Here is a 13,478-nt window from a genome sequence, read left to right as displayed (position 1 = left end):
CATCAGCCTTTTGGCCCTCTACGTCAGCAACGATGGCCTCTCTGAGATTCTGCGAGGCTCCCGGCTGCCTCTGCATGGCCCTGCGTGAGCCTTGGCGGCTACTGCATCACTCTCTCTGGCTACTTGCTGCTCTTCCGACACTATCTTTGCCTCTCTGTCTCTTTATACTCAATGCCTCTCAGCTGCAACTCCCGATCACTAATTCTATCTCTCTTAGCAAACCCCACTCTAGAGAATAGAATGACTGATCAATTTGGTGTGTTCTCGAAGTGACCCTCAAGCCTCCTCTTATACTTTTCTCATTGACATATTAACGACCGAGATTAAGTCTCTAATCAACGACTAAGATTAGATCTGGCTTGATCCATGTCTTTTGGACCATTCTAACACAGTTTTATATCAATCCACATTAATATTTTAATTTCTAAGTTTAGACTTAGGAACTCCATTAAAAATATTAATTATTTTAATATCTCCTGAACTGTTTAGAATCTACCCAAACCCTTTCTGGGTATTGGAGATCTCATGCGCCCCAACCTCTCCACCAAATTTCGTGGCTAGAGCACATCTGGTGCTACCCCAAATCAACACTGCCTCTTAGCGAGGAGTGTGTTCTAGTAATACTCCTCACTGAGTATCACCCTGATCATCCGACATCGGTCCATGTGCTGATGCTAGGCCTGTTGCCCACCATCCTCTGCACTGCTGTATCCTGTACTGCTGCCCATGGTTTTTCCATTGCCACTCTGCATCTGTACGACAACTCCCTTTGCATCCGTGCTGCTGCTGGTCCTTTCTCCCAGCACTGCATCTGCACTGTAACTCCTCCCATCATGCTGCCCACTGCTGCAGTGCAACTTAGTTACTGAGAAGTAAGTAACTGATCTCCCAACTCTGACCTCTTTGTTGGGCTAGAGACACCCGCTGATGCTGAAGCTCCCTTTGCCGTTGACAAGTGCTCCCTCTCTGACCTCAGCGCTGCTGCAACAACTCCCTGCATCTCGAACTATTGCACACCTTTCTGTGCCATCCTGCAGTGGTGCAACACTCCCGTGCCTCTTGCACTGTTGCAGCCTGCTAGCCTTGCGCTGTCTCGGGACTCTTGCACTATAGCTTTGTTTGCCGCTCCATCCACATCCATCTCTACTTGACTCAGCCAGTCCTGCTACTCCTCTTCGGGGCTCCCGTAGCAAGGTCTAATCCAAGAGGCTGGGTACCTAGAGGATCCTGCCCCTCATCGCCTGTAGTCCGCCTGACTACAGCTCGATGTCTCCCCACTTCCGCTCAAGTGGTGCGTGTGCACTCATGGCACAATCATTGTCTGTCAAAACTTCCTTCTCTGCCCTTGCTGGCGCTGCCTTATTCTCAAAAGACTCTCCCTTACTCTTCTTCCTTGGACACTGGGTCGCATAATGACCCAATAGTGGAAGCACTTGATCATGGAGAGATCCTTCTTCTTCCACTTTTCCTGCTTTCCCTTGGATGCTAGGGCAACATCTTCCTCCTTCTGCTTGAATTTTATCCCCTTGCTGCTGCTACCTGCCTTTGACTGCCATATGATCTCTTCTTGGCGAAGAGCAGCCCACATCTCATCCCAAGGTGGAAGTGTCCCTCTTCCCAGTATACTCTGGACAAATACCTCCCAGTCTTCTGAGACTGCATTCAGGGCCGTCCTTACCATCAATTCCCGATTCGGCGTGCCTTCTATAGCAGTCAACTGATCTCGGATCTCATTCAGTCCTCTGAGGAAGGTGTCAATCGGTTTTGCCTTCTTCATCTGATACGACCTTAATTGATTCTCTAGCAACATTCTTCTTTGCACAGAAGTATGTTGGTACAATTTCTTGAGGGCCTCCCATATCTCATCTACCGTTTCCTTCTCTGCAATGTGTGGTAATACATGGTCCTTGACCCCGTCGAGGATGATGCTCTTGGCCCTCGCCATTGCCTCCTCGTACTTGTCGTTATCATTGGGGCTGATTGGGCTAGCTATAAGTTTATAACCTTTGAGGCAAAGTTCTTGACATGATTTCTGTCAAGTATGGATAAGATTCTGGCCTTCGAGACCACGAAGTTCGATGCTCCGTCCAGTCTATCCTGGTCTCTTACTCCGTGTAGTACCATGATGCTCTTCTACTTCGCTCCTGGAAGTTCTTTGTTCGACTCCTCCAAGTCTCGACTTCCCGTCTGGAAGTTCTCTTTTGGACTCCCTCTGAGTTCCGATTTCCCTCCTGGAAATCCTTCTGCCATTGTCAAGATGCCCCCTACTCCATTGTCGAGATGCCCCCTACTCTGATCGTCTTGTGCAACCGCACCACTGATCCAAGTTCCTCGGCTAGAAACCCTCGGTAGCAACTCCCTCCTCTTGGCCTTGCTCTGTCAGGTACTGTTTTGACTACAGTACCTCACCAACTCCACTCTGCAATATTCCCACAACCTTCTAAACCTTAGCAACCTGAAGGTGAGAGCTCCTAGGCTATGCGCAATCTCGGCACCAGCAACCTGGCCTCCTCAACCAACTACGTTAGCCATCCCAGCTTCTGCGTGAGGCTCCCTATGCCTTCCTTAGCCTCTGCGCTGCCTCTTCCCGTCTCACCCTTGATGATGCAGGCACTATGTCACCCTTCCCTTGTTGCTGCTCTGCTAGAAACAACTTCTGTCACCTCGGGACAGCTGTGTTCTGCTGCTATCGCTCTGCTCGGCTGATGTCCTCAGTCCTCCTGTGATCTTCAATCACGCTCTGATACCATGTTGAAGTTTGTAAGTCTACTTAGTTAGAAACCCTCCATGCACTTTATCTGATTTATTCCTACCTATTTGTTCTTTTACTTAACAAGTTATTTACAATGTAAATACTGAAAATAAACACTAGTGCATGCTCAACATATTACAGATCAACAACTGAAAGAAACAGAAATAATCACACCATATGACACCATTGTTTTTGGACCACTGTCCCCGGAAAAACCCAATGTGGGAAAACCGGTGCAACTATCTGAGGGTTTTCTTATTAAGCAATATCAGAGTACAATCTAGGTGCCGAAACTGGCCTACCCAACAAAGAATTTCCTTGGTAGTAATACCTCTCAGTTTGAGACAAATCTCCTGGCTAAAACCTTGGATAATCCTTCCGGCAGCTCTTCAGCTCCAATCTGCCCCATAAACCCCAACGTCTACCTTTTTGGATTGCGTCAGCCCCTCTCTGCCCAACGCTGGCCCTGCGTCACCCTAAATGGGTCTGCCTTAGCCTTAGGAGGTCGTGCGTCAGCCTTCTGGCCCTTTGCGTCAGCAACGCTGGCCTCTCTGAGGCTCTGCACAGCTCCCGGCTGCCTCTGCATAGCCCGCGTGAGCCCTGGCGGCTACTGCATCACTCTCTGTGGCTACTTGCTGCTCTTCTGACACTATCTCTGCCTCTCTGTTTCTCTGTACTCAATGCCCCTCAGCTGCAACTCTCGATCACTAATTCTATCTCTCTTAGCAAACCCCGCTCTAGAGAATAGAATGACTGATCACTCTGGTGTGTTCTCCAAGTGACCCTCAAGCCTCCTCTTATACTTTTCTCGTTGACATATCAACGATCGAGATTAAGTCCCTAATCAACGACTAAGATTAGATCTGGCTTGATCCATGTCTTTTGGACCATTCTAACACAATTTTATATTAATCCACATTAATATTTTAATTTCCCTAAGTTTAGACTTAAGGACTCCATTAAAAATATTAATTATTTTAATATCTCTTGAACTATTTAGAATCTGCCAAACCCTTTTTGGGTATTGGAGATCTCATGTGCCCCAACCTCTCCACCAGATTTTGTGGCTAGAGCACATCTGATGCTATTGGCTACCACTACTAAGCTGTTCACGAATGAATAAGCATCAAGGCTCATACACTGCTACCACACTGTACCAGGTTGCTCACGATGCAACGATCGTTCGCCACTGCTATCAAATGATGGCACAAACCAAGGTGCCTTAGGTCATCCCTATGACCTGCAACCAATGCTCTCAAGCTTTTTCCTCGAAGAGCTACCAACATACGTGTAATCACTGCTACTCATCTTGTCAAGCCCTGCTATCCATTCTTACTTCAATATGTTGTTCAATTGGATGATAATATCTTCAACACTTGCTACCTTGAAATAATGTTCTCCTCAATAGGTCAAAGCACAGATAGTGAGTACAGGTCTGAAACTTTTAATCCTGTGATGATGAAGAAATTTTGAAGGTGTAATTAGACACTAAACTCACCAATTTGAGACGCAAGAGAGTATCCTGAGCTTCGCTTTCCTTGCAAAGGCTTGAATGACAAGACATAAAAGGATGTAACCCTATCCTTCTAAAGATTTGTGTTATTTGCCTAAGGATGGTCGAAGAGTTTCAAAGCTGTTATTAGTGATATTTCGTTGCAATACTTCTTTTGTGAGAGATATGAAGTCTCTTTTATAGTGTTTGTTTAGTCTAATTAGGGGCTTCTCATATGAACGTTGGAGGGGAGTTAATAAATTAATTATTGGAGAAGTATTTTACATATTTTACTTTAAATTAAAAACAAGGTCATTTCCGTTGTGGATGAGGAGATGGACATAAGATACCTTTGAAGGGTGCATAATACTTGTGATCCCTTACCTTAGAATGAATTCTCCATTAAACATTTTAAATAACCCTTCCTAAATTAATGTTGTGTAAAAAAAATCAATAAGCACCCTTTAATGATTAATAAATAATAATAACTAACCTGTAAGAATCCTATTTAAAATTTGAAGTCAATGATTGGCTTAATACATATGGTCTTACCTGATTGTGAGGTCAATGATTGGTTTATTGCCTTTAGTTCTTGAAGTTATTCAACTTATACACAATGAGATTGCCGCAAGAATTATTGTCATATATTGACAACCGTAGGTGAATAAGGTGTCATGTCACTACCCCCGGGGTTTTAGCCCAGACATTGGGGCCACCAACTTCAAACTCAGTTTTCTCTCAAACTAGGAGGACTCATGTGGCGTTCCACAGACCATTGAAAAGATCCCTTCAAGGAGAATCTAATGGCGCAGATCTCCAAGTCATACTCAATATTTTTACCCTTCAAAAACCCATGACAAAGTCGGGGTACATCCTCAATCCAGGGAATCCAAACCCTAGGACTTGGGCTTTCAACCATCCAACAGTGGAGCTGCTAAGTTGATGTAATCCGACAATTATTAATAAGCGTTCATTAACCATTTGACGTCAATGACAGGTGTTTTCAGTCAAAGTAAAACCCAATCAATTCCATGAGTTGACATCAATGACAACACTATCCAACAAAAGCCATATCCCAGTGAACTGGACTATTAGGTCCTGTTCATCCAGTTTCTGAGCCATTGCATGGGATTGGGTCATGTTAATTGAGATCTTTGGTATATCATCGATTCTTTTCACAAATCAAGCAGGTCTGACATTTTTCACAAGTAGGCTGGGTTATATGAGGGCGTTGAAAGTGGTAATGTAAGTGGTAGGAGAGGGTGGTGGAGTAGCAACCCCTCCAGAGCCCAAATCCATTACTGAAGACATGGCAATTTCTAGGGTTTCAGATAACTCGCCTACTGCAACAGAGAAATAATCATTCTATTCCTTTTGTTTTCCAAGGAGACATTTGTAAGCATTTTTAATTTATTTCATATGAAAAATGTTAAAATTACATTTCATAAGTGTTTTTAAGTTTAAAACATCAAAAGTGCCATACAGTCTAAGTGGGCCTAGCAATGAAGAACATATGATTCCTCCTTGGAGGTCACAAGCTCAAACTTGGAGGGGGTTAGGGTATAGACTAAACAATCAAATCACTATCGGGAGGGATCCCTTTGTCCCACAAATAAGGGGGTTTGATTCGTCCTCAAAATACATATGGAAAGTCACTTACAATTTCAAAAAGTTCTGAGATTTGTAAAGTTCAAACCAATGTTGAAAATATCGGTATCGGCAAAATATCAGTGAGGTCCTGAAAACATCTTATCGGCAATATCGGCTAAAATATTGGTAAACATAAAAAATCAATTTTTTCTATTTTCTATTTTTCTATTTTTTAATTTAATTTTTAATTTTTAATTTTTATTTACTTATTTTTTTATTTTATTTTTATTTTTTTTCAGATTTTTAAACATATAAAGCAATTACGATTTCACCTATATTTTCATAATATGGTGATATTTAGCCGAGATTTTCAAAATATCACGATATTTTCAAATCTGAAAATATCGCGATATTTACTTGCCAAAATATTGTTTGCCTGAAAATATCACGATACTTGTGATATTTCGCGAAATATTGCTGATATTATCGACATTGGTTCAAACATGACCTATACATAAACAAAACAAAACAGTCCCCTTTGGAAATCAAAATTCAAAATATACATATTGCTGGATATGTTACCCAAAAAGATGCCTACTTTTCATAGTCTCAAGTAAATTACATTTTGAAAAAGGAAAAGTTATTGAGAGCATAACAGTCTTGAAATATATAGTCATATAAGATGTTGGGTCCTTAACTCTTGAGCTGGATTCAATCATATATAGATCTAGAAATTGTGGGAAGGGTTTCACCCTCCCTAGATTCTGTTAAGTCCAATGATCTAGCCAGAGTCTCTAGTGCTTGCTTTGATACTCCATCGTTGATCATGTTGTATTCACAATAGATAAGTTTGAAAGTAATATGGCTGTACCTGTCCTTCAACAATAGAATCTGATCATAAACTGCTTTCAAAGTCAAATTTTGTATCCTGATATTCCCTGTCACTTGGTTGACAATAGCGAAAATTTCACAACTGAAATCCTATTGCAGCAAGTGGAATTATTTCTTCTAACTGTAATTAATTTAACAGTTTATTTCTACGACAACCACGAAATAATCACATTGCATTCTTCACAAAATTAAATATTGTGGAAGATAAACTGGAAACTGAGAAAATACTAGCACACACAAAAATTTGACACAGTTGTTTTTGGACACCAGAAAAACCCAACTTGGTAAAACCAGTGCAGCAACTGAGGGTTTTAATTATTAATCAACAGTGAAATAATCCGAGTACAATTTGGATGCCGAAAACTGACAATCCTGCAGAGAAAATACTGACAAAAATCTAGCGAGAAATTTTTCCTCACCCCACAAGCAATCTGGGCTCTAACTGCTATTGAATAGCTAGCCGTCCAACCAGCTTTGCGCTGGCCTGCGTCACCCTAGCACAGTCCTTTCCACGCTCTGCCTAAATCAGTTGCCAAAAAAGTTGTCCTGCCTGTCGCTGACGGGGAAATTGTCTCTTCGACACTCTAGAAAATCTTCCCAGCCTTTGGAACTGAAAACTAACTCTCTCCAACAAAATCGAACTGCCTCTTAGAGGTTTCTGCGCAGCCTGCCTGTGGCTATCTCTGCCTCTTTGCAAAGTACTCACCGGATCTGGAAAATCTTCCTCCGGCCTCATTGTCTCCACCCCTCTCTGTCTCTGCGTCCTTCTCTGGCTCAAACTCTTTTGGCCACTGTTGCTGCTCTCTGGAGATCGAACTACCCAAGGAAATCGATCTCAAGTGTGTGTTCTCCATCTACCCATTGACTTCTTCTTATAATCTTATGTTGAGACTCCAATGACCAAGATTAAATCTTAATCGATGGCTAAGATTATTTTCTAGTCAATCCATGTGAGTTTCTAGATGATTCACACCTTATTTCAATTAATACTGATTAATTAACCAGATTTTCTAAGTTTAGACTTAGGAGATATTAAAAAATAGGCTAATAATCTAATTCTGACACTTCTAGGTGGAATTTCTAGAAACAATTTTTGAGTTATGGAGAACTCCTGTGTTTTAGCCTCTCCTTAAAGTTTCGAGACTAGAACACCTCCAATGATACAAAAGCCAACAACAACCAACTTAGAATCACCAAAGTGTTGTAGGGAAGCAATATCCCTCTCCACTGCTATTCTCAGAAGTGCTACTAATTGTTGATTTCTGGTAGCATCGAATGTGCTCTAAGCCTCAAAATTTGCAGGGAGGCTAGGACACATGTATTCCAGAATACCTAGAAATTGTCTTAAGAAATTCCACCTGGAGAAGGTTTTATTAAAATAATTAATTATTTTTAGTGGATGCCTAAGTCTAAACTCAGGAAATTAAAATAATTAAAAGGTATTAATTAAACTGGTGGTGAAACTTCTAGAAGAAGACGACGATCAAGCCAAAATGATTTGAGCCATTGATTAGAATCTAATCTGGGCCGTTGGTTCTCAACGAGAAGATTATAAGAAGAGGCTTGATGGGAATTTGGAAGATACATCGAGTAAGAGATCAAGAGATTGATTTCTAAAGAGAGCAGCGCAATAGTTGTCGGAGAAGTGATCAAGGTGATTTCTTGTAGTGAGGGGCAGAGATAGTTTCCGGTTGGAGAGTTTCCAGATCTGGGGATACATCGCAGAGAAGGAAGAGAGAGATCTAGAAGAGGTAGTGCAGAGCCATGCTAGGCAGCGTAGGGCCACGCAGAGCCTGAGAGGAGATTCGAAATTTGCTGGAGAATCGAATTCCAGAGCTAGAAGCCGGGGTATGAGACTGGGAGGGTAGAAAGTCAAAGTTCCAGAGGCAAATCGATCAGCCAAAGGAGTGACGCAGTCCCCAGATGTTGTGATGCATAGCAACACAATGATTGCGCAGAGGCAGCTAGGGGCTAGCCATTCAGTGGCTAGATTAGCACTGGATCGCCAGGGATAGTGTGAGGTATATCTTGCTCATCTCTCTGTCAGTCAGATTCTCTGTATTGGATATCCAGCAAGGCATCCAAAAATTGTATTAAGAAATTATTGCTTAATAATACAAACCCTCAGCTGCTGCACCGGTTTTCCCACATTGGGTTTTTCCGGGGACATTGGTCCAAAAATAACAGTGTCACTTGTGCGTGTTATTTCTTTCTTGCTCAGATTCTTGTTTCCGCATATTATTTGAAGTTGTGAAGGCTGCAGTTGTATTTACTTCGATATTTACAGTAGAACACAGTAAATAACTTGCATGGATTAACAAGTAGGAGAAGTAATATCAGTTTGCTGCGGTAGTGATTCGGGGATTCCCAAATTTTCACACTGATGCTTGCAGCTCTGCCCAATTATTAGTCCCTCTTCCCAGTCCTGCCATAAAAGATATACTGTGACGTTTTGAAAATAATGGAGCCCCTCCTGCCCCATTTGGGCCTCTGGATTCACATTGCAAGCTGCATCAAAGAGTCCGAAGCTTTTGTTTTAGTCAATAACCAGCATTCCTGTCTATCTTGGAGATTTTGACTTGTGGGTTTCTTTAATGTAGTCATAAGTAAACCGGCTTCTATATAATAGTTCAAGTGGAGTCATTCTTCTTGGTATGGCATCCATTGAAAGAGTCTGAAGCTTTTGTTTTAGTCAATAACCAGCATTCCTGTCTATCTTGGAGATTTTGACTTGTGGGTTTCTTTAATGTAGTCATAAGTAAACCGGCTTCTATATAATAGTTCAAGTGGAGTCATTCTTCTTGGTATGGCATCCATTGAAGTCCACAGTGCCCATTAGACCAGAGCCAGAACAGATTTATGACTGCTAGCTCTGAGTCTTCAAAATTTCAAACCAAGTTTTAACCCTTCCACCTGTGTATCCCCTTGGCACTTGGATTTTATTCCAAACAATGTGTGGACAGCATCCCACATCTTTGTAGCAAAGTGACAGTGAGTAATAGGTGGTAAATTGTCTTCCCACAATTTTGACCTAGTTTGTAGAAGCCTGGCCCCTGCCATGTTTGTCTTTGGACTCTGGAGTACATCTCAAGTTAGTGCCTTGGTGGTAATCTCCAGCCATGGAAAAATTCTAGCCTTCATTGGAGCTTTCATCTTCCATACAGGTTTCCACCACCAACGTGCATCATTAGCCCTTCAAGAACAATGCTGTATAACCAAGATGAGCTGTGTAGCCACCATATATGGGATTTTTACCCGATACTAGTGTATGCTCCTCAGATTTAAGTACGATAGTGTTATGCGGCAACCTATGGAAAAGGTTATTCCGGGAATTTTCTTCTACTCCTAACTCCAAACTCGCTGCGTTCCTCCAGCCTACTGCTGCATAGTACTATTTTCTGTATGTGAAATATCGGCAACATATGAATGCCTTATTGTCTCAGATAGGTGATTAAATTTTCTGAAAGTTGAAATTCTCCCTCACAGCCTATCTACGGATTCAAGCTTGTTCCGATCTTAGCTCCATTTTCAATCCTCCAAGACAGCTATCTACCCAATAGAGGGAAGGACAAAATAAGTGCTTTCCACATTGTTGATGCATTTGTGATAGTCTTGACATGCAATCTAATCCAGTCTTCAAGAGTTAAAGGTTCATTGTATTTCTGGATCATTACTCAATGCCACATTATGTTCCCTTTTATTATCTTGATGTTTTTGTATTTCTTAGTTCTCTAAATGTCTTCAGAAGCGTTTTTTTAAGTCACAGCATCAATTCCAGATCAGATCTTTAACAATTAATGAAATTTAATTGCTTTCATGCCTTAACTGATTCCAGCAATTGTGATCTCCCAGAACTTTCACAATGTATACTGTGTTTTTCTCTTCGTTTTTGTTTTTATTTTTATTTATTTTAATTAAAATAATTAACAGAATGAACAGAATTAGTGATTTGAACGAATATGAGGCAATGTATTCGGAACAAAATATACGTGAATGAGAGTGGGAGAGAATGGAAAATTAAAAGAGTGGATTGAGAATGGATGGATGGAAGTGAATGGCCTCTTGGCCATAGGTTTTATGCAACCTAGAAAAAGGTTTGGTACCTGGCCAGTGAAAGGAACTGCTCTAATAACACTTGTAACAGACCTGATAGTTGTTAATAGTTATGTAGAGCCTTCACAAATAGAAAGACACAAGGTCTGAAATATCTATAAGGATACAAATATATACGTAAGATATGAATGAATGATGATTATAATTACTTTACAATCACAAATGAACAGTAACATTTCTTTATATAGTGTCGAAGATATGGGTTATGTGACCTTTATGTTTTAAATTAACAATAATATTAGGTTTAATTTATATTATATTTAGGTATATGACAGAATCCCCTTGAGGGAAAAAATGTTGCATCCCTTTTGGCAATTGTTTCTGTATTATAAACTTTTCTCAGATGAATTAAATTCCTTCAGGATGAGATTTGCAAATCAATTGCTGAGAATGGTGGCCTTGATGTGGTTCTTCAATGCATTGATGACAGTGGGAATCAGAGAAACAAAGCCTTAGCTAAGACTTCTTGCGCCTTACTGACACAGGTTTGCTTTTGGTTTTCACAAGGTCACTTCTGCATCTTTCCCAGTTTTGTAATACTTAAAAATCCTTCTCATCTCTAATGGAGCAATGGAATATTGTGTGATGAATGTATTTTAGTTCTTTGTGATCTTATTGATCGAATGTTACTGGTTATGACATGTTTGACAGTTAGCAGGCAGTGATGCCAATAAAGATGCTATTCTTCTCAAAGGAGGAATTGCAAAGATAATACGACTTTCTTCAGTCTATAGGGAAGAACCTTCTGTCCTGCAAGAGGTATATCTGTATCTCATTACATTGTTTCTGTGCCAGCAAATAGTTGGTTATGCTTCATGGATTTTTCACTCAATATACCCTGTGTTTGACTTGGGCGTTAATTCAAGTGAAATATAGATTAATGAGGAAATGTTGCTCAAGTATTTAAGCTTGCAATGGTATGGATTTCAGATTTACGGTTTGAATTATGATACCTTACAATCATTAAATATGTGCAGATTATGGCAACCATTCGTGCTTTAACCTTGCGGTCCCCAGCAAATGCAGCCAAGGCAGTTGAAGCAGGGGCTGTTGATCTTGCGGCTGAAGCTATGGAGGAACACTGTTCAGCACATCTAATGCAGAAGCAAGCTTGTCTGATGATACGTAATCTGGCTGTTCGAAATCCTGAAAATAGGTAATTCTCAACACTTATTATTGCTTTTCTCTCTTGCTGAAGCAAATTATTGTAAAGAGGCATATTTGTTAAAGTAGATAATCTGAGAGTACATACAAGTAACATCCAATCTTCACGTCTGATGCAGACCAATCATACTGGAGAAAGGTCTGGAAAATCTTATAAGAAATGCCAAGGCAAATCATGAAAGCTGCAAAGATGCTGCTACTTCTGCTCTAAGAGATCTGGGATTGGATGACTACAATATTTGATTCATAAGCTCTAAAAGTAGAAAGTGAAATACAGGCAACTCAAGTAACTACCCCAGAAACTGTTGAGAATTTTCAACTAATTACAACTTACAATGTCGTTGATGGTTCTAGCAGCATGTAGCTATTGTGTTTTCTCTTAGGAATTCATTTCTTGTATTCATATTTTATAATTATGTTATAGTATTTTCACACGAAGTATAGGTAGCTGATTAGATGGTGTTCACATGTCCAGCAAAAGATTTGTTCCCATGAAACAATTGATGTTAAGGTGATGTCCTTAACTGTGACTTTGTATTAGAAGACCACTCAGGTCATTGTCAATAAGCAATTGCATGTTGCAATAATTATTGCAGAACAAGGACTGCAACAATGCGAACCATAAAATTGATTATCAATTTTGTGTTGGTAACACATTTCAGATCTTCATTAAATATATTAAAAAGATGATTATATGTCAGGTCTAATAATTTTATTTTACAAGCTGCCATCTATCGATTTATTTATATGTGCTTGAGGAAGCACTCTTGGTTATTGCATTCTAAGTATTGCAGAAAAGGAAAATGCCCATTTCATAATATATATAGTTTGGTGTGCCCCTTGCATTCCTTATGAATCAGGGAAGAAGGCGGGGGGGGGGGTGTCATGAGAAGGCCCTTTGCCATTGCTATTCTGCAAGGGATCCTGTGGGGATATCCCCTAGACATCCCATGTGTAGAAAACTGTCTTGGGGATCTGCCATTTTGATCAGTGATACCACAACATCCCTACTCGCAGATGTCCCTTAACATCTAACCTAAAAAATGTTATTAAATTTTTATGAATGTTCTTTTCTCAATTTTCTTAGCCCTAGTGGTCCCTACCTATCTTCTAAAAGTTCCAACGCCTTTAAATCCCAGAAGTTACATTTTTCATGTGAGGAACAAGGGCAGCAGCAAGCGAGTAGTTCAAAGGGGCAATCCTTAACCTGATTGTAGATTCAGGTTATCAAAGGGCCCAACCATGAAGTCAATGGTTGAATTTGTGATTGTAGATTCAGGTTATCAGAGGGCCCAACCCTGAAGTCAATGGTCGAATTTCTGGTTGGGCCCTCCTATGACCTGAATTTACAATTGGGTTAAGCAAAGGTGTTCATAAGGAGCATTGGTGAATTTTGAGCTTGAAGGAATATATATTTCGTCTTTGGAGTGGAGAGGATTGTGGGGTGAAATAGTTGGGGGTAGGTACAAGTTTGGT

General features: G+C 40.6%; 1 protein-coding gene across 2 annotated transcripts in view; it reads left to right on the top strand.

The window, feature by feature from the left end:
• The window catches only part of LOC149263100 (uncharacterized), a 221,021-nt gene extending 208,320 nt beyond the window's left edge, over positions 1-12,701 (top strand). For both annotated transcript variants that reach the window (XM_089425749.1, XM_089425745.1), the window contains 4 exons: positions 11,201-11,323; positions 11,490-11,597; positions 11,816-11,994; positions 12,122-12,701. In XM_089425749.1, the coding sequence (XP_089281875.1) occupies positions 11,201-11,323; positions 11,490-11,597; positions 11,816-11,994; positions 12,122-12,245 (534 nt within the window). In that variant the 3' untranslated portion in view covers positions 12,246-12,701. The remainder of the gene's footprint in view (positions 1-11,200; positions 11,324-11,489; positions 11,598-11,815; positions 11,995-12,121) is intronic.
• The last annotated feature ends 777 nt before the right edge of the window (positions 12,702-13,478 follow it).

Source organism: Pinus tabuliformis, chromosome 6 (genome assembly GCF_031772625.1).
Source record: "Pinus tabuliformis cultivar Carrire ecotype Pingquan chromosome 6, CPIR1, whole genome shotgun sequence".
Classification (NCBI taxonomy): Eukaryota; Viridiplantae; Streptophyta; class Pinopsida; order Pinales; family Pinaceae; genus Pinus; species Pinus tabuliformis.
Note: the sequence above shows the minus strand (reverse complement) of the source record. Positions and strands in the feature narration are given on the sequence as shown.